Source organism: Silurus meridionalis, chromosome 4 (genome assembly GCF_014805685.1).
Source record: "Silurus meridionalis isolate SWU-2019-XX chromosome 4, ASM1480568v1, whole genome shotgun sequence".
Taxonomy (NCBI): Eukaryota; Metazoa; Chordata; class Actinopteri; order Siluriformes; family Siluridae; genus Silurus; species Silurus meridionalis.
Genome location: NC_060887.1, coordinates 6919585 through 6940685, shown reverse-complemented (window position 1 = coordinate 6940685; position 21101 = coordinate 6919585). Strand labels below are relative to the sequence as shown.

Sequence of the window (21101 nt, the reverse complement as noted above, 5' to 3'; positions counted from 1 at the left end):
ATGTGCGCATGCGCGAGTCAAACCCACCCGGAAAATCGTTGCTATATAGCGCTTCGCCTCCAGGTGGTCAGGTGACGCGGTCACATGACCTCCAGAGCCTCAAGGCGGCGCAGTTCGGACTCGGTCCCGTTCGTGTTTTCGGTGTGTATAATCCAGAGCGATGAGTGAAGATTATTATTTGGAGCTGAGTGAAAACCCTGTGCAGTTTGAAAATGCATCGGGCGTCAACAACGTGTTTTTCGACGAGGCTAATAAACAGGTAAACAACAACAACACAAACACAAGGCTAGCTCGCTAACAACAACAATCACCTTTTTTACCCACAACCGCTCCATACTGTCGTAAAAGTGTCGTAAATCTTCCAGCGTTTTAGAATTAGATTGGATTCTGTAACAAACACATTAACTTATGATGTCATCATATTAAAAAGGAATAGAAAATCATGACTCTGCAATCTTCTGACGTTCTGGTTCTGTGAAACTTATATTGCAATAGGAACATGTATAGTACAATACAGCTGTTTGGTGAGTAATACAGCTGTTCAGTGAGCTCCAATAAGAGATCTGAACCTGCTGGACCTCAGACTGTTTGAACTTCCTTCCACTCGTTCACGGTCACGTGATTTAAACCAGAGGAACATGCATGTGTCTCAAAAACCATTGCAGGTGTTTCCACACGTTATACAGACACAGTGTTTATGTAATCTCCACTATTCCAGGTTTTTGCGGTGCGGTCTGGTGGGGCCACCGGGGTCGTGGTCAAGGGCCCAGAAGACAAGAACTCGATCGCTTTCAGGTAAGGAACCTTGTAGCTCTAATTTTGAACATGGTGGAAACCTCGGTTTTATGGTTCAGTTTGAGATCCTTTTTGAATAGTGAGAAAATGACTTGTGTATGAGATGATCCTCACGGTGAAGCCTTCCAGATCTCTCCTTGAGTTCTACCTGCCTGATTTATACCATGACTTGGTTGCCTTTCTTCTTCCTGTACAGAATGGACGACAAAGGTGAGATCAAGTGCATCAAGTTCTCGCTGGGGAACAAAATCTTGGCTGTTCAGCGAACCCCAAAAACCGTGGTACGTAAAAAAAAAACCTCCAATCCGAGCTGTACTCTACACCGTCTGTATTTTCCGGTTCCTCGTGATGATCCTATGTGGTTGTTCTTCCTCAGGATTTCATGAGCTTCATTCCCGATTTTCCTCACGTGGAATTCTCCCACGAATGCAAGGTATGTTGCGTGTTGCGAGCTGCAGCGGCGAACGCGCCGCCTTACTGCGTAACTCATTCCTCGTTTCTACCAACAGACCAAGAATTCCAGTGTTCTGGGCTTCTGCTGGACCAGCTGGAATGAAATCGTCTTCATCACTGACCAGGGGATTGAATTTTACCAGGTTCTTGTGGACTTTCAGTTGCATACAGATTCAAAACAAACTTTGTGCTCTGAAAGTGTTCGATTATTTATTTATTTTTTCCCCCTCGAAAAGGTGCTTCCTGAGAAGCGAAGCCTGAAGCTCCTGAAGAGCCAGAGCATTAACGTGAACTGGTACGTGTACTGTCCAGAGACCGCCGTCCTCGTGTTGTCCACCACCGTACAAGGCAACATCCTGCAGCCTTTTGCCTTCAAAGTGAGTCACGTTATTTTTTTAAAGTCATCTGATCACATTCTCAACCAGTCAAAGGTGGATTTTCTTAAAAATGTGTGACCTGGCATCCCAAATCTTTTTCTTTCTTTAGAGCGGGACGATTTCCAAAATGCCGAAGTTTGAGATCGAGTTGCCAGTGTCTCCCAAACCCGCCAAACTCATCCTTTCAGAACGTGACATTTCAGTCGCCAGCATGTGAGTACCGCAGTGTTGGGCTTCAACGGACCAGAGTCTAACACGGGGGTCTGCAACGTTTTTCAGGTCGAGGACCCCTTAGGCGATAGAGACACGGGTCGCTCTCTGTACATTTATATACATTTTCCATTTTTTCTAAAAGATTCCTGCATCATCAAACACATATTGGAATTAAAATCAATTTACTTTTTATTTTAACAAATGATTTGGGATTCAACATTAATTAGCGGACCGCCTGCAGTACCGCCGAGGACCCATAGGGGGAGACAAAAATGCTACACTCATCATCCCCATAAATTTTTTTTCCTTTTCTTTTTTTTTTTTTTTTTTTTTTTTTTTGTAGATACGGCCAGCTCTACGTAATGTACCTCAAACACCACACAAGAGGCACCAACAGCTCAGGAGCAGAAGTGGTTTTGTATCAGTTGTTTAGGTAAGCCCCCATTAATGATGAAATCATCTCAAAGCTGTTCATTGCCATACTGGAACAGGGTTTTTTTTTTCATTTTAAATATAAAACACTTGCGTGATTTAGATGCTCTCGTTTTAACAGAGAAGGCTCCTGTAAAAAGGCACACGTGCTCAAACTGAACACTTCTGGCAAGTTTGCTCTGAACGTCGTGGATAATCTGGTGGTGGTGCATCATCAGAGTTCACGGGTAGGTTTTAATTGATCATCCTGCATGTGCATGAAAAAGCTTTGAAAATATTAGAATATATTACTTACGGAACATTAAACTGAAGGACTCTGTAGTTAAAATTCTGTAAAACGCTAGAACACCACATCATACCCACCTTGATCTTGCCATGGAAACGATCACCACTGCTGGCATGGTGTTGAAAAACAATAACATGGAACCATCCTCGGGTTGTGCTGCGTGGTCTCCAATCGAAGAGAACTCCATCCAGAAATCTAGTCCTTCTTATTACTAGCGTTGGTCTTCCAGGAATCCTGTTAAAATATGCTTTTAAAAGACCGTATCAGATGCTCGACCTTGCTGTGACCTTCACCCTGTTTTTAAATTCCAAATTCTGGACTCGAACCACTTCACCTGCTGGAATAATTTTAGATCTATCCATCAAATGTTGAACCCTGGTTTTGTTTTGAGACATTACAGTAAGTCAGACACGGCTTCAGTACCTTGGACAGCACACAGCGCAGCATTGTAATGTGACCGTATGAAGCCACTGAAAAGTCAAAGGTTCATTTGTTTATTATAAAACGAATATTTTATTATTTTCACTTCACGTTTTCTCGTCGGATAGTCATATGCTGTTAGCATTTCAGATCTGCCGAGCTACCAGTAGTCCTGTCTCCTTCTGCTTTCTGTACCTGCTTGATCCATGATGACTCCCTGCTTCTAATTGGAGACCGCTCGCTGTAGGTTTAGATGGATCCACATGGACATTGCAGTCTTAGTAGTGTCCATCAGTGAACTGCTGATAACCTCAACAATCCTCACTAATGAATGGACATTCAGTGTTGATAGTGAGGATGGGTTTCATTTTGAGTCTGGTTCCTCTTAAGGTTCCTCAGCGAGTTATTCCATGCTACCTTGAAAATGGAATGACCCATAAGTGTGTCGAAGTTTGAGATGCTGTTCTTATCCTTAAAAAAAAAAAAAACTTAAACAGTACAATATCAGTGCACTGAATAATCCAAAGAATAAGAATAACTCCTCCTTTTACTCTTCCAGACCTCGATGATCTTCGACATCAAGCTCAAAGAGCAAGACGGCGCTGTGAATATTCACCAACCCGTGCTTCCTGCTCAGTCTATCCATCCTTACAAGATCTCTGTAACAGGTGCTCTTAGTAAACCAGAACCCATCACACCTAGCTTTTCAGTGAGTGAGTGAGTTTTCTCCTGCTATGTTCTACTCCATGCCATTTGATGGTTGTTTGTTCCCAGGTCCAGTGGCTGCTCGCGGTCATGCTGCAGTGCCGTGTGAGCTTTGTATCCTTTTTATCTGGATTTCTGGCTCCACATGTGGATTTGCAGATGTTTGTTTATTCCTAGTTAATTTACTGGTGTGATCTTTAGGCTGTGAAACGGAGAACTGGAGAAACTCGATCTGTCGCATTCGCTGTCCATTTTCTGTCTTCCTTAACATCTAGACTCCTCGACCTGGAGTGTCTTTCAACCCGATATCATCATCAGTGCAAGTGAGGGTGAGTGACAGTATGACCGGTTGCCATACAATGATTTTTTACCTTTTTTTTTTTTAGTATTGATATCTACAGACATGTTTAATAAGGAAATGGTATACAGTACGTGTTTCTATATTTGCGTGCACAGGTTATCTCTGGTACCTTCACGTGAAGCTGTATCCAACCGTGAACCTCCTTCAGGACAAAGGAAAACTGATGGACTTTCTGCTGCACAGAAGCGACTGCAAGATGGTCATCCTGTCCGTATGCTCTCAGAGTACGCAACCCGCAATGACTCGATAATGCAGACGTGTTAATGGTCCTCCATCCACCCGATAGCATTTTTACAGTCATTAGCATGGAGTCTTAACGTTAACCCCTAATCCCATTCTAACTTTTACTCCTAATCCCTTTTATTCCCTAATCCCATTCTAACTTTTATCCCCTAATCCCTTTTATTCCCTAATCCCATTCTAACTTTTATCCCCTAATCCCTTTTATCCCCTAATCCCGTTCTAACTTTTATCCCCTAATCCCATTCTGACTTTAACTCCTAATCCCTTTTATCCCCTAATCCCATTCTAACTTTTATCCCCTAATCCCATTCTGACTTTAACTCCTAATCCTTTTATCCCTAATCCCATTCTAACTTTTATCCCCTAATCCCATTCTGACTTTAACTCCTAATCCCTTTTATCCCCTAATCCCATTCTAACTTTTATCCCCTAATCCCATTCTGACTTTAACTCCTAATCCCTTTTATCCCCTAATCCCATTCTAATTTTTACTCCTAATCCCATTCTATTTTTTACTCCATAATCCAGTGTTCTGCATGTAGAATAATTTCTTGAGATTATTAAATCGGAGAAAACTGTTTCTTCTTTCTGTGTGATGTTTCAGTACTAACAGGTGGAGAGAAAGGGAACTTGCCTGTAGTGGCCACTGTGTTCGACAAGTTAAACCAGGTGTATAAGGAATACCTGGAGGCGGAGCAAGCGTACACCCAGGTACTGTAAATTCCCTCTGTCCCACATCCTCAAGATACAAACTACCGCTGACTTTTCCACCCGTCTGTGGGCCGTTGTTTGTTCCTCTCCCTCCAGGCGATGGAATCGGGACCCAGTCGCTTGAGTAACTCTTATAAAAAACCAGTTCGGACACAAGCGGTCATCGATCAGTCGGACATGTACACGCATGTCTTCTCTGCCTTCACCGAGAAGAAGGTGAATATGAAGGATTGACTCTGTACACCGCTTTAAATCACTTCATTCTTTCACAGTGAGCTTTTTTGCTCTTCGTTTTGCAGGACGTATCACACAAGTTCATCATCTCCATTCTCATGGAGTACATTCGCTCACTCAACCAGTTCCAGATCACAGTTCAGGTACACACACACACACACACACACACTGTTTGATATGTGTGGTGGTCATGTGATCAGAATTTAGGTACCTGAGAATTTCTCCTAAAACATCACCGAGTGTAGGAGAAGGAGAACCGTACATGATCTCCCCTCAAGGGCTTTAGATCTTCTTCTGTGGAGTTTATATTCTGCTTGTGGTCCAGGTGAGGGTCTGGGGTGAGAAACTGGGAGTGATTTTCTGTCCTTCTACTGCATAGTAGATTATGTGCTACAAGTTTCCCAGTCTGAAAGAAAAGCAGTCATCGTGATTTTTCTTGTGGTTTAGAGTCGTTTTTACACCAAACTAGGAATTTCCTGGATGAAGGATTTGCAGAAACGAATCAGCAGTTTCACATAAAAAAAAAAAAAAGATTTAATCAATTGCGACTTTATTTCTCACAATTCTGGCATGTCTGATTCGTGAGGGAGGGGGGGAGAAGTCGGAATCGGGAGCAAAATATTCGGAATCACAAGAACAAAGTTTGGAGTCGCTAGAAATAAATCAGAATTGTGAGGAAAAAATGTCAGAATTGTGAGAGGGAGAAGTCGGAATGACGAGAAATAAAACGGATTTGCGAGGGGGGGAGTCGGAATCGCGATTGGAAAAAGGTGGAATCACGAGAAAGGAATCGGGACAAAAAAAAATCGGAATCGTGAAAAATAGATCGGAATCTTGAGAGAAATAAAATGGAATCGCAAGGAGGGAAAAGTCGGAATCTTGAGAAATAAATCGGAATCATGAGAGGGGAAAAAAGGAAACGGGCTTCACTTTTACCGAATCTCCCAAACGTTAAATATTATAATCCCTGACGGATTCAGGAAATTGGAAGGTAAATTGGTTGCACTTTATTTTGTCTCCAGTTTACAAAATTGCTGCGTTGTTGTTGTTGTTGTTGTTGTTGTTGTTTATTCCTGGTTGATATTTTTTTGTTTCTCACACAGCACTACTTTTATGAGCTGGTTATTAAAACCCTGGTGCAGCATAACCTCTTCTACATGCTTCACCAGTTCCTCCAGTATCACGTGCTGAGTGACTCCAAACCTCTGGTGAGATCATTTCCCAGAGCAGGCTTCTGGAAGTTCTCCATCTGAAGGATCTTGCTGATGATATTGTGTTTTGTCTGGTTTAGGCGTGTCTGCTGCTGTCGCTGGAGAGCACGTACCCTCCTGCTCACCAGCTCTCTCTAGATATGCTCAAGGTGAACATCATCTCCATACACTTCTGTTCTGCTGTGATTGTGTAGAGCAGGAACTAATTGTGAAACGTGTGTGTGGAAATCAGAGGCTCTCCACAGCGAACGATGAGATCGTGGAGGTTCTCCTGTCGAAGCAGCAGGTCCTCGGAGCTCTGCGTTTCGTCCGCAGCGTCGGCGGTCATGACAACGTCTCCGCGCGCAAGTTCCTGGACGCCGCGCGACAGACCAACGACACGATGCTCTTCTTCACCATCTTCAGATTCTTCGAGCAAAGAAACTTCCGGTTACGCGGCAATCCGGCTTTTAATCCAGGTAGCTGCCCGCCTTTTCTTTTCTCCTTTAACACGTTAACGTGGCGTAGACGTTTTTTTAACGACGTTGTTCTGCAGGTGAACACTGTGAGGAACACGTTTCCTACTTCAAAGAAGTGTTTGGTGAACAAACACTGATGAAACTCCCAGCCGTCTGAGGGGAAAAAGGAGACGAGATCCTGAAGCGTTTTCAGAACGACGTCTCTTCGCGTCACGTCTCAAACCTGCTCTCTGGCGTCTCCTGCACTTCCCCGTATCTGGACGCACAAATTCCGACATCGTGTTCGATCGTAGTGTAAATGCGAATAAACGGATGCACCAGCGTTCCAACATTCCGCTGTGTTTTTATATGAGAACGATTCCTCAAACCAGCCTGGGAACAAATACCTCGGAAACGAAATTCCGACTCGTGAAGTGTTTCGAGAGGTGAATAGGACACGGAATCACGACGTGACGCAGCGGGAAAAAAAATTGTTTAACATCGTACAAACATAAATAACGTGCATGTTGTGAGATACAATAAACGATTAAACACGTTTATATGAATTGAACAGGTGTTTTGCTTCGTGTGTGTGTGTGTGTGTGTGTGTGTGTGTGTTTTCAAAAAGGAAGTGGTAGCTCAGTAGTTAAGATGTTGAACTTCTGATTGGAAGGTCATGAGTTCAAATCCCTGCACCGCCAAGCTGACACTGATGGGCCCTTGAGCACGGCCCTTAACCCTCAGCTGCACAAAAACCAGGTGCTCTCACAGGAATATAAGCTCTAAGGGTCACGTGTTCAAGACCCATGGAAGGAAGCGTTTTGCGTTTCCGTGATTTGTGGAACATTGAAGGAAAAGCCTTTGGTCAAGGTCATGAGTTCTAATCCCAAATTTCCCAAATTGCTAAAGATGCAAACGCAAGGTTGGAATCCTAATCCTGACGATTCTACCATCAACAAAACGGCATGGATTCGGCAAATACTCGAAACATGGAACCGGAATGAATGTTGGGGGACTGGAAGTTTTGGGAACAACATGTAGGAAGCACAGAGTTTTTCCTGTACAGTTTGTGGATGGAAGTTTCTCTTCGATCTTCATCAGAACGGTGGTCAATTCCATCCACGTGATGCAAGTTCTTTTGTGAATGTATTTCGAGATGCTGGGCATCTGGATTACTTTTGTTCCAGACCTCACACACAGTGGTGTCCACTTCTCTACTCCGTACTACTCCATTGGAGTGAAACTGATGGAAGCTTGTGGCTCCTCAGATCATGAAGATCTTCTGCTGTAGCTCCTTACGAACTGCATCAGTTTGGTACAATGTAATGCAATGTACATTTTCATACTTATTTTATTTAATGGCAGAACGAATAAATAGATAATAGATCACGAATAGTTGATTTATTAATGCCTTCAACCAGATCCATTCTTCTGCAATACAATACAAGACCTCTCCACCCCAAACCCTGTCTATTGTTGTGGTTGCGTCTCATTCTTTCATGTTACTATGGGAACAGTCAAACTTTCCCTCAGTAGACTGCAGGTCTTGTATGTTCACACCTGGTGTGCTTCAAGCAGGTCGGCACAGCGAAGGCGTAGGTAAGTAGGGGGTGTGTGTGTGTGTGTGTGGTTTTTTTGTTAGCATTTTGATTTGAATTGTGTCTAATGACCTGAAACTTCTCGTGAATCGTATCATTTTAATAAGATGTTCCTCTGAATGGGCGTCTGGTAGAAGAGAATGGAAGCAGAAACTACTGTTATAAATGAAACAGAGAGACAAGATGATCCGAACTCCTCCTACGATCTGGAGGAAGTAAAACCACCACTTATCAATACCCACTCAAGTATGTATGTGTGTGTATGGACGTGTGTGAATGGGTATTGCATTCATCTCTTTTCTAGATGTTGTGCAGCTGAACTGAAACTGTTTATTAGTGCTTTAGCTGTGGGAGTACAGAACTGGGCTTTTCAGTCCAAAGTTTGCTGATACCTTCGATGATGCCAAAAGGATTAAAAGAAATAAATAAATAAAGGAATTTTTTGTTTGTTTGTTTTCTGGGCACATGGAAAATTTTTGGAGATCTGCTTCTCCTCGAAAACGTGCTTAACATTATTTCAAGAACTTTCTAGAGACTATAATAAATCCTTCATGATGTCTCGGCTCTCCTAAGCTCAACAGCGCCCCAGTGTAAATTTGTGGTAAGAAATGGAATTGCAGTTCACCCTGTTTAAGAACCATTGGGACAGGTACCATGCTGTCCTTCTGATGCTGTAGTTCTCGGGTAATGCTGTATCAATCTGCATCAGCAAAGTGTACACGAGACTGTAGATGTTATCTCAGTGTCTGAATGTGTAAGTGAAGAGCTGCTCAGCTCATTCTGTAAGTCATATGGCGTCGAGTTCCTGTTGCAGAACTTGTTTGAGAGAAAAATGTTCTGACAAGCCAGATATAGGAATTGTACAAGACACAATGGACAAGGTCGTGGTACAACAAAAAGTCTTAGCTGTCTGGTTGTGTTTGAAAAAGTCTGATTCCTATGTTTGCTTTTAGGTTCTTGTTAACAGGGGATCATGGGGTGTGTATGAAGTAGCGTAGGGGTGTGTGTGGTGTACCATAGGTGTGTATAAAGTAGCGTACAGGTGAGTGTGGTGTACTGTAAGTGTGTTTGTGATTTAAAGCACTTCTCTGGAAAAGCTAATGTGATTTGTGATAGATGTCAGCAGACACAGAAGAATAGGAGCTTCTAAGATGAGCTCTACCCCTCAGGCAGCCATGCCAGGCATCTCCTCTCCTACAGCTCTCATAGCGGTGTGTCAACCATCCATATTTGCCGAATTCATTTCTCCGATACGAGGTCAGCCGAGTGCATTCATTTATCCATGCGTTCTCAGGGAGCTCGAAAACTCTCGGTGGTCCTCTCGAATGAAGCGAGGAAGGAGATGGTTAAGCAGGCTAGAGCTCTGAGGGACGAGAGAAGAGCACTGCTAGACGCAAGATACAAGTATCTCATTACCAAGATCTCTCATGGGATCAGTCTGGGAGAGACGGAAGTGGAAGAGGCCCTCATTTCTGATGAGAAGGTGGGCTACGTGGGATTTATTCGGCAAGTGTGGTGCAGAAATGAATGCAATAACAGGGTTTGTCTTTACAGTTCAGCATGATTGAGGATTTTTTTGCAGCCTATGGATCCAAAAGATTGCTTTTCTACTATCAGGTGAGAATTCGAGTTAATGCCTGAGCTGAAGGTACGTTGTGAAACTAATGATTACAGAAGCTGATGCGTGTTCTGTTCCAGTCTTCTGTTCATTCCTATGGAAACGTTTCCTCCCTGATGGACACTCAGAGTCTGGTGTCTGGGCAGAAAAGATTATTCATTACAACTGGCACTGCGGAGGTACAAACAAAATTCTCTTCTTTTCTCATTATGGATGATGAAAGTCAAAAAAGATCAGTTTTGGAGAAGATCCACAGGTGAAAATGTCAGGTGTCCAAATCTCCACAGAACACATAGATATTAATAATCGGATTAGTGTGTGTGTGTATGGTTTGGTTGCTATGGAGTGTTTCTCATCTCCGACAATGACTTCACATCTCCTACAGAGACTGAGTGGCGTTTGTTTGTTTTTCCTGCGGAACACGGAGAAGGCCATAACGACGACTAACGTTTCACAGGTCAGTGAAAGTTTACCGATGATTACTTGGCATTTGTGAAAACAAACATCTCATGAAACAAACACACGCTCGCTCTGCAGGAGGTCAACTCCGGCATGCTTGACTGCACAGATGGAAACGTTCTACACAGTCTAGAGATGTTTTTCACTCAAATCACATATCCTGCACTCAGGATACAAGAGGTAATAAACACACAGAAATAAAGGATCTGATCGATCAGACTGAGAAGAGTTGGAGAGCTTCATGGTTTTTTATGCTCTGTTCCAGGACTGGGGAGTCATGAAAGAGGGTCAGGAGGACTCTCATGTTCAGGACTTCCTGCTCTCCATTGACAAATTCATCTGCAGTCTGTCCTCAGCCAGGAAGAACTTAGAGGACAAGTTTCACCTTGACTTTAATGAATCTGCTCCAGAACTCGGGCACCTTCAGGAACCAGATGATTACATTAATGCAGGTTCGAAAGAGCGAACGGTTCTTATTTCAAAATGGTGCAGTCGTGTGAAAAAGGAAAGAACTCATGACCTCCTATCCAAAGTCCAATATCCTAACCACTAAACTACCTTGTGAACAACAGCACACGTCTAAGACCCTTTTTCAGAACTTCAGAAGCTAAGTAGAAGCCTGGTGTTGCTGTAAATCACTCTGGGGAAAAGGGGTTATAAGGCCGTTTTCAAACTCAGCATTTTACAGTGAAGGAGTCAAAGTAATAATCGCTAATTATACATTTAAATAAATACGCTAACGTGAGCGTCTTAGCTCTTAGCACTAATGGAAATCTATTGATTGTCCTGGCCAATGTTTTTAACGTGCATCTGAATTAACTGCTCTCAAACCTCACCTCACTCAAAGACCCAACAGCGGTGGTCCTGGGCTTTAAACCCTCCAACTTTCCAATCAGTTCCCACATTTTACCACGTGCTAAGCATTGCTTATCAATCAATTCTTTCTGAAAAGTTTGTGTGTAACGTCATGTCCGATGGTTCGTCATCTCCAGCGAGTAACTCTGAGCTGGTAGAAGGTCTGGAGGTGGTGCTGTTACGCTGGACCAAGCAGATCGAGCAGGTTCTCACTGAGAGTGAACAGATGAGGAGAGAGGCGGATAACAGCGGACCCTCGGTGGAACTGGAACACTGGAAAAAGCAAATGAGCATCTTTAACTGGTAAAGAGAGTTTATTATCGAATTTCTGTTCGAGACTTTTTGATGGATATCGTGGGAAAATACCGTATGAACTTCAGTATTTACTGTGTGAGGAACAGCACCTCTCAGGTCTGCGCAGGAGAACGCTGTCCAGCTTCATGTGCTTGGCGGTGCAAATCTTTCAGCGATCATGGAGGTGCTGTAGAGATGATCAGCTGATCTTTTTACTGGAATGTGTTTCTGTTCACAGTCTTTTAGAGGAAATAAAGCAACCCGGGGTGAAGAAAGTTCTAGGAGTTCTGCAGGTCGCAAAGTCGAAGACGCTGAGCAGATGGAAAAAACTGGTTCGGTCACATATTTATATGATTATATTTCCATTATATTCTCAAAAAAAAGGAGATTTATTTTGTCAATTAGTGTATTTATTAATAAAAAATGTTTTGCAGGATAAAAACATCACGTTTGTAGCTAATCAGGCCAAAGATAACGTGAAATATTTATCTACATTAGAAAGATTCTTCAAGGCTCTGGGGAAATGCAGCCCGGTAAGATCTTCCTTTACTCCCTTCAATTACTTTGTCATTTCTTCAATAAAACCACATCTGCCTTCCAGAAGGATGGAGAGATAGCTCTGCTCTTCCTCATGCATGTTCCTCTGGCTCTGAAGCTTTCCAGGAGAACATCTAACCATTGTTTTTTTTGTTCGTCTTTTTTCATTAGAAGAACATGTTGGCGCATATTCCCAGCCTCCTGAACAGCATTCTTCTGATCCAAAACGTGTCCCACTCCTACAACACTTCGGAGCATATGACCTCTATCTTTGTGAAGGTCACTAATCAAATGGTCACCACTTGCAAAGGATTCCTCTGCCAGGGGGTGACCAGAATCTGGGACTTGGACAGGTGAGCATTAAGGACACATAGAGACACAAAGGTGATATCAGATGTGTTGAATCTTAATTCGCTCCTCAGGAAAGAAATACTGAAGAGGATTGAGGAATGCGTGCAGTTGAACCAGCAATACAGGCAGTGCTTCCAAAGAACATGGAAAGAACTCCAGCAACGTCCTACTGAACAAAAGCTGGAATTTAGGTATCTACAATAATCACAGTTTTTTTTTTTTTTAAAGTGTGAAATGAGAAATGAACTACACTTGGTAATTCCCATTTCTTCTGAAAGTATCTCAAACCTCCGTCACCTTCATATTCACGGCTCCTGCTAGCACACTCCACCACGTTCCCTCACAGATACACACTTTTACACATTTCTGCATAACGACTGGAGAAATATTTATTTCAAGAACAAACTGACAAACCGGGTGAGGAAACGAGAATCATAGATGTTGGAAAAACGCACTGAATGTAGGAGATGCGATGTGAGATGGCTTCAAGCAGAACCTCGTCAGGAGGTGTTCACGGGGCAGATCTTCTCACCACAAGCTGGTCACAACTACCTCCAAGGGCGACATAGTGAGTTTTAGCATTGGAGTTTAGTGGACCTCTAATATGAAGATCGACGAGCAGACGGAGCTGAATCTCACCCCAGCCCTTCACTCCAACATGGTGGCATCAGTGGAGAGCATCCCATCCAGGATCAAAGAAACCGTAACCTGAATATGAAAACAGACTGGCAACCCTGGAGGACTAAACTGAGACATGCTGAGGTCATGTGATGCGTCTCAATGCAGCTGGATTGCAGAAGGTCTATGGACAGTTTGATGGTATCTCACAGACAATGTCTGAAAGATTTCTAAAAGCCAGCGTGTGACACAATCAGGCCATATTTGATTCTAACATGTGATAGTACTTTATTTATTAGATTTCTGATTCTAATGATCCTCACTCGTTTTCCTTTTCGGCAGTGAGAATTACATCTTCGGGAAGTTTGACGCCTTCTGTAAACACCTGCAGAACATTGCAGACTTGGCGACAACTCTAGAAAGTCTATCTGCTCTGCAGTTCATTAAAGTGGAAGGCATCGAGAAGATAAACGCACGCTTCCAAACTATTGTAACCAACCTCAAATCCAAGACGTACAACGTGCTGGATTATCGCAAGCTGGAGGTCTGGCAGAACCATCATGATGTTGAGATGTTATTTGATTTGTTACTGATTACACTGATCCTATTCCTCTTTCAGTTCGACAGCGACTACGCAGAAATCAAAGGTCAAATCCAAGGCTTGTGTCAGTGCCTTCATACGCTGATGGATACCTTCTTTCAGCAGACGCATCCTGTAAGGGTTTTTAAAACTTCACCCGATTGTCATGATCCAAAGCGTTTATGACTTCTATGCGATTTTCTAGATCTAGATATTCAAGATGGTTCTGGGGATTTGGTGGTGGTGGTGGTATTTCATCTCATAAACTCCCTTTTGATCCGTAACCCACCACTTCCCCCAAACCGTGCATCTTTAAAGACATAAGTGCTCCATAGTCCGAGCATCAGCAATCTTATTTGCTCGTGAGAAAATCTGGAGCTTCAGGAAAAAGATCTCGATTAATTCGATTTATTATATCAAGCAAGTTTTGTTTGTTTATTCAGAAGATTTTCTGGAGACTCTTCACACTGATTATTGGAGTAAAAAATGAACTGATGTTAGTTCTATGCGTAGTCGATTTGCATATTCATGTAATACTCATGCATATTCATAAAGGATGATTATTTAAATAAGGTAATAGTATTCGGGAGATGAAAAGTACACCAAGAGCGTTTTGTTTTCCGTAAATGGCAGACAGAAGAAGAGCTCCGTCTGCTGTTAAAGTTCGAGGACACTGTGGGTCAGCAGATAGACCTCAGGCAGAAGTATGGAGTTGTTCTGCAACATTTTGCCAACGACTTGGAGCAAGTGCGAAAGGTCTACAAAAAACACAAAGACAACCCTCCTTTAGTGCGGAATATGCCACCTGTAAGTGCACGCGTGTTTTTTATGCATTTTTTTAAAAGGCATCAATTCCATATACAATGTTGTTTTTTTGTCTCATGAAGGTCGCTGGGAAAATTACGTGGTCACGTCATCTTTACAGAAAACTCGAGTCGCCAATGGAAATGCTGAAGAAGAAGATGGAGATTCTTATGGTAATCGAACCTCTAGAAAATGTCTTTGAAGATGTTCAGGAATGGTTTGAGGAAACACCTTGACTTTAGAGACTACGTCAAAGCGCTGACCTTCAGAGTTGGCCTCCAAATTGGCCGCAAATGAAATGTAATGAATTTTTTCATCTATTTTTCTAACGCGTTCTCGTTCTAGACCCCTGAGGGTAAGAAGATTATACATGCGTATAACAGACTGGCAGCAGTTCTAGTGGAGTATGAACTACTCTATCACAAAGCCTGGGTCAATGCAGTGGAACTCGGACAGCAAGGCCTCAAGGCCTCCCTTCTCATCAGGCATCCACAAACTAAGGTATTTTTTTTCTTTTTAAATAATTTAAGCAATAAAGAGAGATGATGGTTCTTTGCATGTTCTTGGTGTGTTTAGATTGTTCCTTCTAGTGTGTGAATGTCAGAGGGATGACCACTTTTTCAAACCCCCATCAGACCTGCATCTAAAACGCATTTAAACATGCACATGGTGTTGCATTTATTGTGCTTTAATGACTGGCTCCAAAAACCCGACATGATATTAATACTAATAGATTCAGCGTTCCTGTTTGATCTAATCTTTCTTGAGAGGGTCTAGGATTCGGATGAGATCTTGTCTAGAAGTTATTTTTAGTAGGAAAGTTACACCTGTTCATTGATAGAGAATTGACGGTAAACAATGAATCTTTATCTGGTGATCCGCGACACCTAGTGGTTCACGGTGGTACTGCAAGGGGGCGCGCTAATTAATGTCGAATAATTTTGCGTTAAAATAATAAACGTGTGAAAACTTCAAAGATAAAATATTTAATGTTGAAAAAAAATCATGATCGCATAGAAGATTAAACATAACGCTAACGTTCATGCAAATGTATTAAGGAATGGACCCCTGCGTTATAACTGGATGTGATGATCTTTTCCTTTTTAGGAGTTCTGTGTGAACTTGGATCCTGTGGTCCTTGAGGTACTCGAGGAAGCGAAATACATGCACAAGTTAGGAGCTCACGTACCGAAGGCGATCCTCGGTATGTACGCTGATAAAGCCGAGGTGAAAAACAATCACCACAAGTGAGTGAGTCTCGAGAGAGTTCCTTGCAATCATTTCAACTGGATTTGGAGTCTTCATCTTTTTTCTTCCATTTACAGAATCGTGGAGATGCTTCAGTACTTTGGAGCAGCAGTGAGCAGAATCCCAGCACTGCTCCTGCCTCTGATGAAACCTTTTATTGATCGTGTGGAGATGGCTCTCTCTCCTGGACTCATCTCTCTCTCCTGGAGTTCCCTCAACATTAACAAATGTGAGGAAGTGCAAATGATTTCATGTTCTTTCATTATCCAACAAAGATCATCTTTTAATCATCCATCAAATCTAACGCTCGTCATCTCCAACACCTCATACTCCACTGTATTCATTCTTCTGTAGTTGTAGACAATGTGTATGAAGTTCTGAGAGACCTGGAGCAGATAGTCAAGGTGACCACAGACATACTGGAGTGTCGAATTGAGCAGGTTTTGGAGTCGATGTCCTGCACTGACCTCCTCGCTCTTCCTGAGGACCAGCCAGTCGTCCCACAGAGCTTTCTCAGGCAGACTGAAAGTACGGTGAAATCAGCAAGACACCAGCTGATGCTGTGAGTGGTGGATCCGTGAACGTGACTTTTTACAGTGTCTGTGAAAAGTGTGTGGAAACACCAGGTCTTTTTGCGAGACATGCATGTTCGTTTTGTTTTGGTAGAAGACGATAAAAAAAACACGAGTTATACAGTGAACGAGTGCAAGAAAGTTCTGAGTCCAAATGGGAGATTTTTCTCTCTACCAGAAGAACTTGTGTATGATGGAGAGCAGGAGAGAAGATGTGATCAGACTCCCTCACCCCCACATGGAGGTGGAAGTTTAATGGTAGTTTAATGGAAGTTTAAATCTGAGAGCGTGTAAAGCTGTTCTTCATGCTGAGGGAGGATTTTTCAATGATGATAAAGTTCTGGACAGATTTGCTTGTTCAAAGTCAATCTTCATTCAGTGACATAACCTAGAAACAAAAGGAACATGCCTGAGTCTCTCAAAATCCAGTGTTGCCTAATTATACCGTGTTATTACCATCATAAACATCAACATTTGATTTCTTCCTCAGACAAAGTCAACAGGTAGAACGTTCAATGTACGAGATGATTGAGGAACTTAAAAAAGTGATGAATCCTGCAGAGATGGTGAATGTGGAGGCAAGAACTTATAATAGTCCATGTTGCCCAGTGATGAATCTTTAGTTAGTGTAAGGTTTGGGACCTTATAAGAACTTTTGTGATCATTTTTCTATCCAGGAGCCGTTTCAGTGCCTTCATCCTGACCTTAAACTGAAGACTCGGTGCCTGCTGTGTATACCGTGTAGCTTCTACGTGATGATGGGACAGCTGTGTCAGAGGAACACTGAGGCACTGGTTAAAGGTCCGTCACCACCAGAGTTGTTTCAGACTTTTCTGCATTTTTATTTAGATCGATATTATCTGTATTTATCCAAAATGTTGTTCTTTTCAAAGCTACCAAATTTTCTCTGGACTCTCTGAGGGTTCGACTTTACGAAAGCCCAAAGTATCATTCATCTACTTTCGAGTCAAACTTTCCACAAGTCCACTCACCGCTTTTTATAGTCATGATCGAGCTGGCCATCCCCAATATCATTCTCAAACCCAGATTGGAAGAGATCCAGGTGAGGTGTGAAATCTCAGCATAGTTAACCGGTTAAACTAATTGGCAAAACTTTGGTCGGTGCTCCCTGGTACTGTGCGTGCAGCCTCGTGCTGCCACCTGTTGGCGTTTTGAAAAACTAGTCTTGAAACGTTTTGATAGCACCTCCTATACGATCGAGCACTTCAGTGTTCTCTTTTTTACTCGACGAAGCAAATGTAATAGTCAAGGAGCAGAAGAACCTACAGATCCATATGATGCTCCTATTAAAGTGTCTGTGAGTGTGTTTATCTACATATGCTTGGATTTCATTTTTTTTTCTCTGTAATGTTCAGGGTGTTCTGGCCAAAGTTGTGACTACAGTCCTGTCAATGGCTAAAGATATTCCCTTGTGGAAATTTTCACATTTACATCACAAGCAGCAGCAGGTGATCGTGAGCTTCATAACGATTGAATTATAAACACAATGAAATGGAACACGTGGGATTGACGTGTGAAATAATGGTGTGTTGCGAATATTGCAGATGGAGCTGCAAGCAGCACGAGAGCTAGCAGATGACGGCCTGGCCACCAAACACCTGAGTCTGAAGCCACTTGACAGACAAATTGCTGAGCATAAAGATATTAATAAATCAGCTGCCCAGTTAAACTCTTTAATATTTTCTTTTAATGTGGATCCTGAATTCATTCTGGATGACTTGTCGCAATTTTCCGCTTTGTGGAACCAGGTAGGTCTTCATTCCTCATGGAATGTGAGAATGGAATTGTGTTTAAAAAACAAGTAGAACAAGAACAACACATAACGTCTATATAATCTATATTTATTTATATCTGGCTGTCAGAAGCATCATACATTTAGTTGTGCTGAGATTTGAAGTTCTTATCCACCTCTGGTAAATCCAGCGGTTGCAGTGGTTCTTCAAACCGAATCCCTCGCTGATTTCCTTTTGTAAGATCAGGTGGAGTGTGATGATGTTTTTCAAAGCAGTTGTCATCATCGTCCAAGCAACTCGTACAGTTTTTTGTTTGTTTCGTGTTTGAACGATGATCTTTCTGGATTAATATGAATATGATCTTTTAAAGGATCCTGCAGAGCAGGTGAAAGCGTTTTTGGGAACCGGTCCTTCTCTCCCTGAGTTCGGTGGCCAGTTTTCGTATTATTCTGTAAGTATGCATTAAAATCAACTGTGAACTCACGACCTTCTGATCGTCTTGATCACTAACTGCCTTTCCTCAAACAATGGCATTGCATTGGTCTGATTTGTCATTTCTGCAGACACTCGAAACCAGGATTGAGAATCTTCCTTCCTATTGCACTTTGGGTTTCATCCTGTACGACCTCCACTCCCTCAAACTTTCCCTGACTCTGGAATGTCGGGCATGGAAGCGAACATTCGGGATGGCTTTAAATCAGCTCGCCTCTACAGACATGAGCGAGCTGAGCTCTTTCGTTGATGCGATGACCAAACAGCTTCAGAGGCCCGTCTCCGACCTGGAGGACGTCCGGGAAGCCATGGATTCTCTACGGAAAGTACGGGAAGTAGAGTTGTGGATTGAGGCCACTCTTGGCCCGGTGGAGGAGACCTTCGCCCTGCTGAATCGACATGATCTGCAGTTCAGCGATGGGAATGCTGAGAGAGTGGACACTTTAACTTATGCTTGGAAAAACCTCAAAGAATTGGTGAGATTTTATTTGCACTCATTTGCACACACACAGTGAGCAAATTTCTTCATTTCGAAATCTTTTTTCTGTTGAAGGTCATTCAAACGCACAAGACTCTCGAGCAGGTTCACCCCACCATGAGGGCAGAGCTTCTTACTGGTGTCAAAAGCTTCCAGGCTGCGGTCACAAAGTTCTACGACGTTTACGATAAAAGGTTTTAAAAGAGTATTTGGTGTTATCATGTAGTGGGACTGTAACTATTCGAGAGAGCCAGAAGTTGGCGCAGTAGTGAGTTGAGAGCTGTTGAATCGGCACAAACCCGAGCGAAACACCCCTAGTGCCGGTCCCAAGCCCGTTGCGTTAGGAAGGGCATCCAGCGTAAAACGTGCCAAATCAAATATGCGGATCAGGAATTGGAAGGATGATCCGCTTCGGCGACCCCTAGTGGTAGAAGCCGAAAAAGGAAGAAGATATTTCAGATCTTAGCAGTATTTAGAACCATTACAACAAGGTGTTTTACTGCTGAAAACAGAGTAACTGAAATGCAATCAAGAGTTAATATGGAGTAGAAAAATTTGTCAGAAAGACGTAGGATGAAGTTCTCAGCATCTGCTCTTTAAAAGCTTGGGACACTTTGGCCATGGAAAGAGGACCAGGTTTTTTCTTATTGGTTCTGGGTTTGTTTGGGATTGGAATAAAAGCGCTACATAAATACTATATTTATACTAGGACCTGGCTGTGTGTCTGGTTTGTAGTGGTCCAGGTGTGGTGGGACTGAACCCTGTGGAGGCCAGTGACAGGCTGCAGGTTTATCAGGCACAGTTTGATGAGCTCTGGAGGAAGTACATCACATTTTCCGGCGGTGAGCAGCTCTTTGGCCTTACAGTTAATGGTAAGGATGATTTGTTTTGGATATTTGTTATTTATGAGTTTATTTTCGGACTCGTGCTTCAATGGATATTGTTCTTTCTTGTTTTCTGGTGATCACAACTTCAAAGCAAACATCGTTTTTGTTCTCTGCAGAGTATCCTGATCTGCACCGGATCAAAAAGGAGCTGAACCTTCTCTCCAAACTGTACACTTTGTACAACTCTGTCACTGAAAGTGTGAGCGGTTACGCCGAGATCCCTTGGGCTGATCTCAACATAGAGAAGATTAACGGTGAACTCCAGGATTTTCAGAACAGGCACAGCATTTTATTTTCCAACTTTATTTATTTACTCGTCATACATAGCATTTTTTCTAGAGTTTGCACAAATCTTTTCCAGAATTCGGAAACTCCCCAAAGCGTTGAAGGAATGGCAGGCATTTCATGACTTAAAGAAAACGATCGATGAGTTCAGTGAAACGTGTCCTCTGTTGGAACTGATGGCAAACAAGGTGAACTCTTCAGGTTCCAATTGAAATATTTCATAGTGAAATTCTTATTTTTTGTTTAATTATTAGATTATTTATATGCTTGTTTTTTCATGTGGAACATGTACCCCTTTTAGGCCATGATGCCCCGCCACTGGCAGCACCTGAGCGATATCACAGGTTACAGGTTTGAAATGGACGTTGGAAATGTAATTTTAAAAAAGGTCTTGGAGGCGCCGCTGTTAAAAAACAAAGAAGATATTGAGGTAACGTTTTTTTTTTTTTTTTTTTTTTTTTAACCAAAAATCTTTTGTAATTCAGCATTAATTAGTGGAATTCCTGCAGTACCGCTGCGGACCACCTAGGGGTCGCTGACTCCTGGTTAAAGACCCCTTATTGTATATGGTTCTGCTTTTGACAAATTTGACCTCACTATAAATCAAATATGATGGGTTTTTCTTTTTTTTAAGAACTATTTGTACTTCTTCATCTATATGAACTTTGTTTTGAATAGGATGTGTGTATCAGTGCGGTGAAAGAGCGCGATATTGAGGCTAAGCTGAAAGAAGTGGTGGCAGAGTGGAGTGGACATCAGTTTACTTTTTCACCGTTTAGGTAGGGACGGGTTT

At 42.5% G+C, this 21101-nt stretch overlaps 2 protein-coding genes across 2 annotated transcripts in view; both read left to right on the top strand.

Moving 5' to 3' along the window:
* Positions 1-22: 22 nt before the first annotated feature.
* On the top strand, positions 23-7449 carry rmc1 (regulator of MON1-CCZ1). Its single transcript, XM_046846453.1, has 20 exons — positions 23-259; positions 719-795; positions 992-1076; positions 1172-1228; positions 1305-1391; positions 1485-1625; positions 1735-1838; positions 2182-2271; positions 2392-2497; positions 3536-3644; positions 3751-3795; positions 3957-4010; positions 4138-4266; positions 4890-4996; positions 5093-5212; positions 5296-5373; positions 6334-6438; positions 6522-6590; positions 6674-6899; positions 6977-7449. The coding sequence occupies exons 1-20, from the start codon at positions 161-163 to the stop codon at positions 7054-7056; spliced, it is 1968 nt and encodes a 655-aa protein (XP_046702409.1). The 5' UTR covers positions 23-160; the 3' UTR covers positions 7057-7449.
* Positions 7450-8406: 957 nt separating this feature from the next.
* dnah5l (dynein, axonemal, heavy chain 5 like) overlaps positions 8407-21101 on the top strand; it is a 34026-nt gene continuing 21331 nt past the window's right edge. The window contains exons 1-35 of the mRNA XM_046847674.1: positions 8407-8477; positions 8584-8722; positions 9593-9687; positions 9771-9959; positions 10031-10093; positions 10175-10273; positions 10480-10551; positions 10632-10733; positions 10819-11005; positions 11546-11711; positions 11941-12034; positions 12137-12235; positions 12411-12592; positions 12662-12781; positions 13551-13752; positions 13828-13923; positions 14422-14595; positions 14676-14765; positions 14938-15093; positions 15700-15839; positions 15918-16069; positions 16195-16402; positions 16903-16990; positions 17090-17213; positions 17306-17475; positions 17789-17881; positions 17978-18181; positions 18537-18617; positions 18730-19134; positions 19212-19330; positions 19872-20008; positions 20140-20302; positions 20385-20496; positions 20610-20738; positions 20987-21087. Of these exons, the coding sequence (XP_046703630.1) occupies positions 8617-8722; positions 9593-9687; positions 9771-9959; positions 10031-10093; positions 10175-10273; positions 10480-10551; positions 10632-10733; positions 10819-11005; positions 11546-11711; positions 11941-12034; positions 12137-12235; positions 12411-12592; positions 12662-12781; positions 13551-13752; positions 13828-13923; positions 14422-14595; positions 14676-14765; positions 14938-15093; positions 15700-15839; positions 15918-16069; positions 16195-16402; positions 16903-16990; positions 17090-17213; positions 17306-17475; positions 17789-17881; positions 17978-18181; positions 18537-18617; positions 18730-19134; positions 19212-19330; positions 19872-20008; positions 20140-20302; positions 20385-20496; positions 20610-20738; positions 20987-21087 (4718 nt within the window). The 5' untranslated portion in view covers positions 8407-8477; positions 8584-8616. The remainder of the gene's footprint in view (positions 8478-8583; positions 8723-9592; positions 9688-9770; positions 9960-10030; positions 10094-10174; positions 10274-10479; positions 10552-10631; positions 10734-10818; positions 11006-11545; positions 11712-11940; positions 12035-12136; positions 12236-12410; positions 12593-12661; positions 12782-13550; positions 13753-13827; positions 13924-14421; positions 14596-14675; positions 14766-14937; positions 15094-15699; positions 15840-15917; positions 16070-16194; positions 16403-16902; positions 16991-17089; positions 17214-17305; positions 17476-17788; positions 17882-17977; positions 18182-18536; positions 18618-18729; positions 19135-19211; positions 19331-19871; positions 20009-20139; positions 20303-20384; positions 20497-20609; positions 20739-20986; positions 21088-21101) is intronic.

Excerpts from the sequence above, each read along its gene's own strand:
- rmc1 (XM_046846453.1), top strand. The coding sequence starts at position 161 with ATGAGTGAAGATTATTATTTGGAGCTGAGTGAAAACCCTGTGCAGTTT. Across the intron at positions 1,229-1,304 it reads AATTCTCCCACGAATGCAAG|ACCAAGAATTCCAGTGTTCT; the intron begins GTATGTTGCGTG and ends TTCTACCAACAG. Across the intron at positions 2,272-2,391 it reads GTTTTGTATCAGTTGTTTAG|AGAAGGCTCCTGTAAAAAGG; the intron begins GTAAGCCCCCAT and ends TCGTTTTAACAG.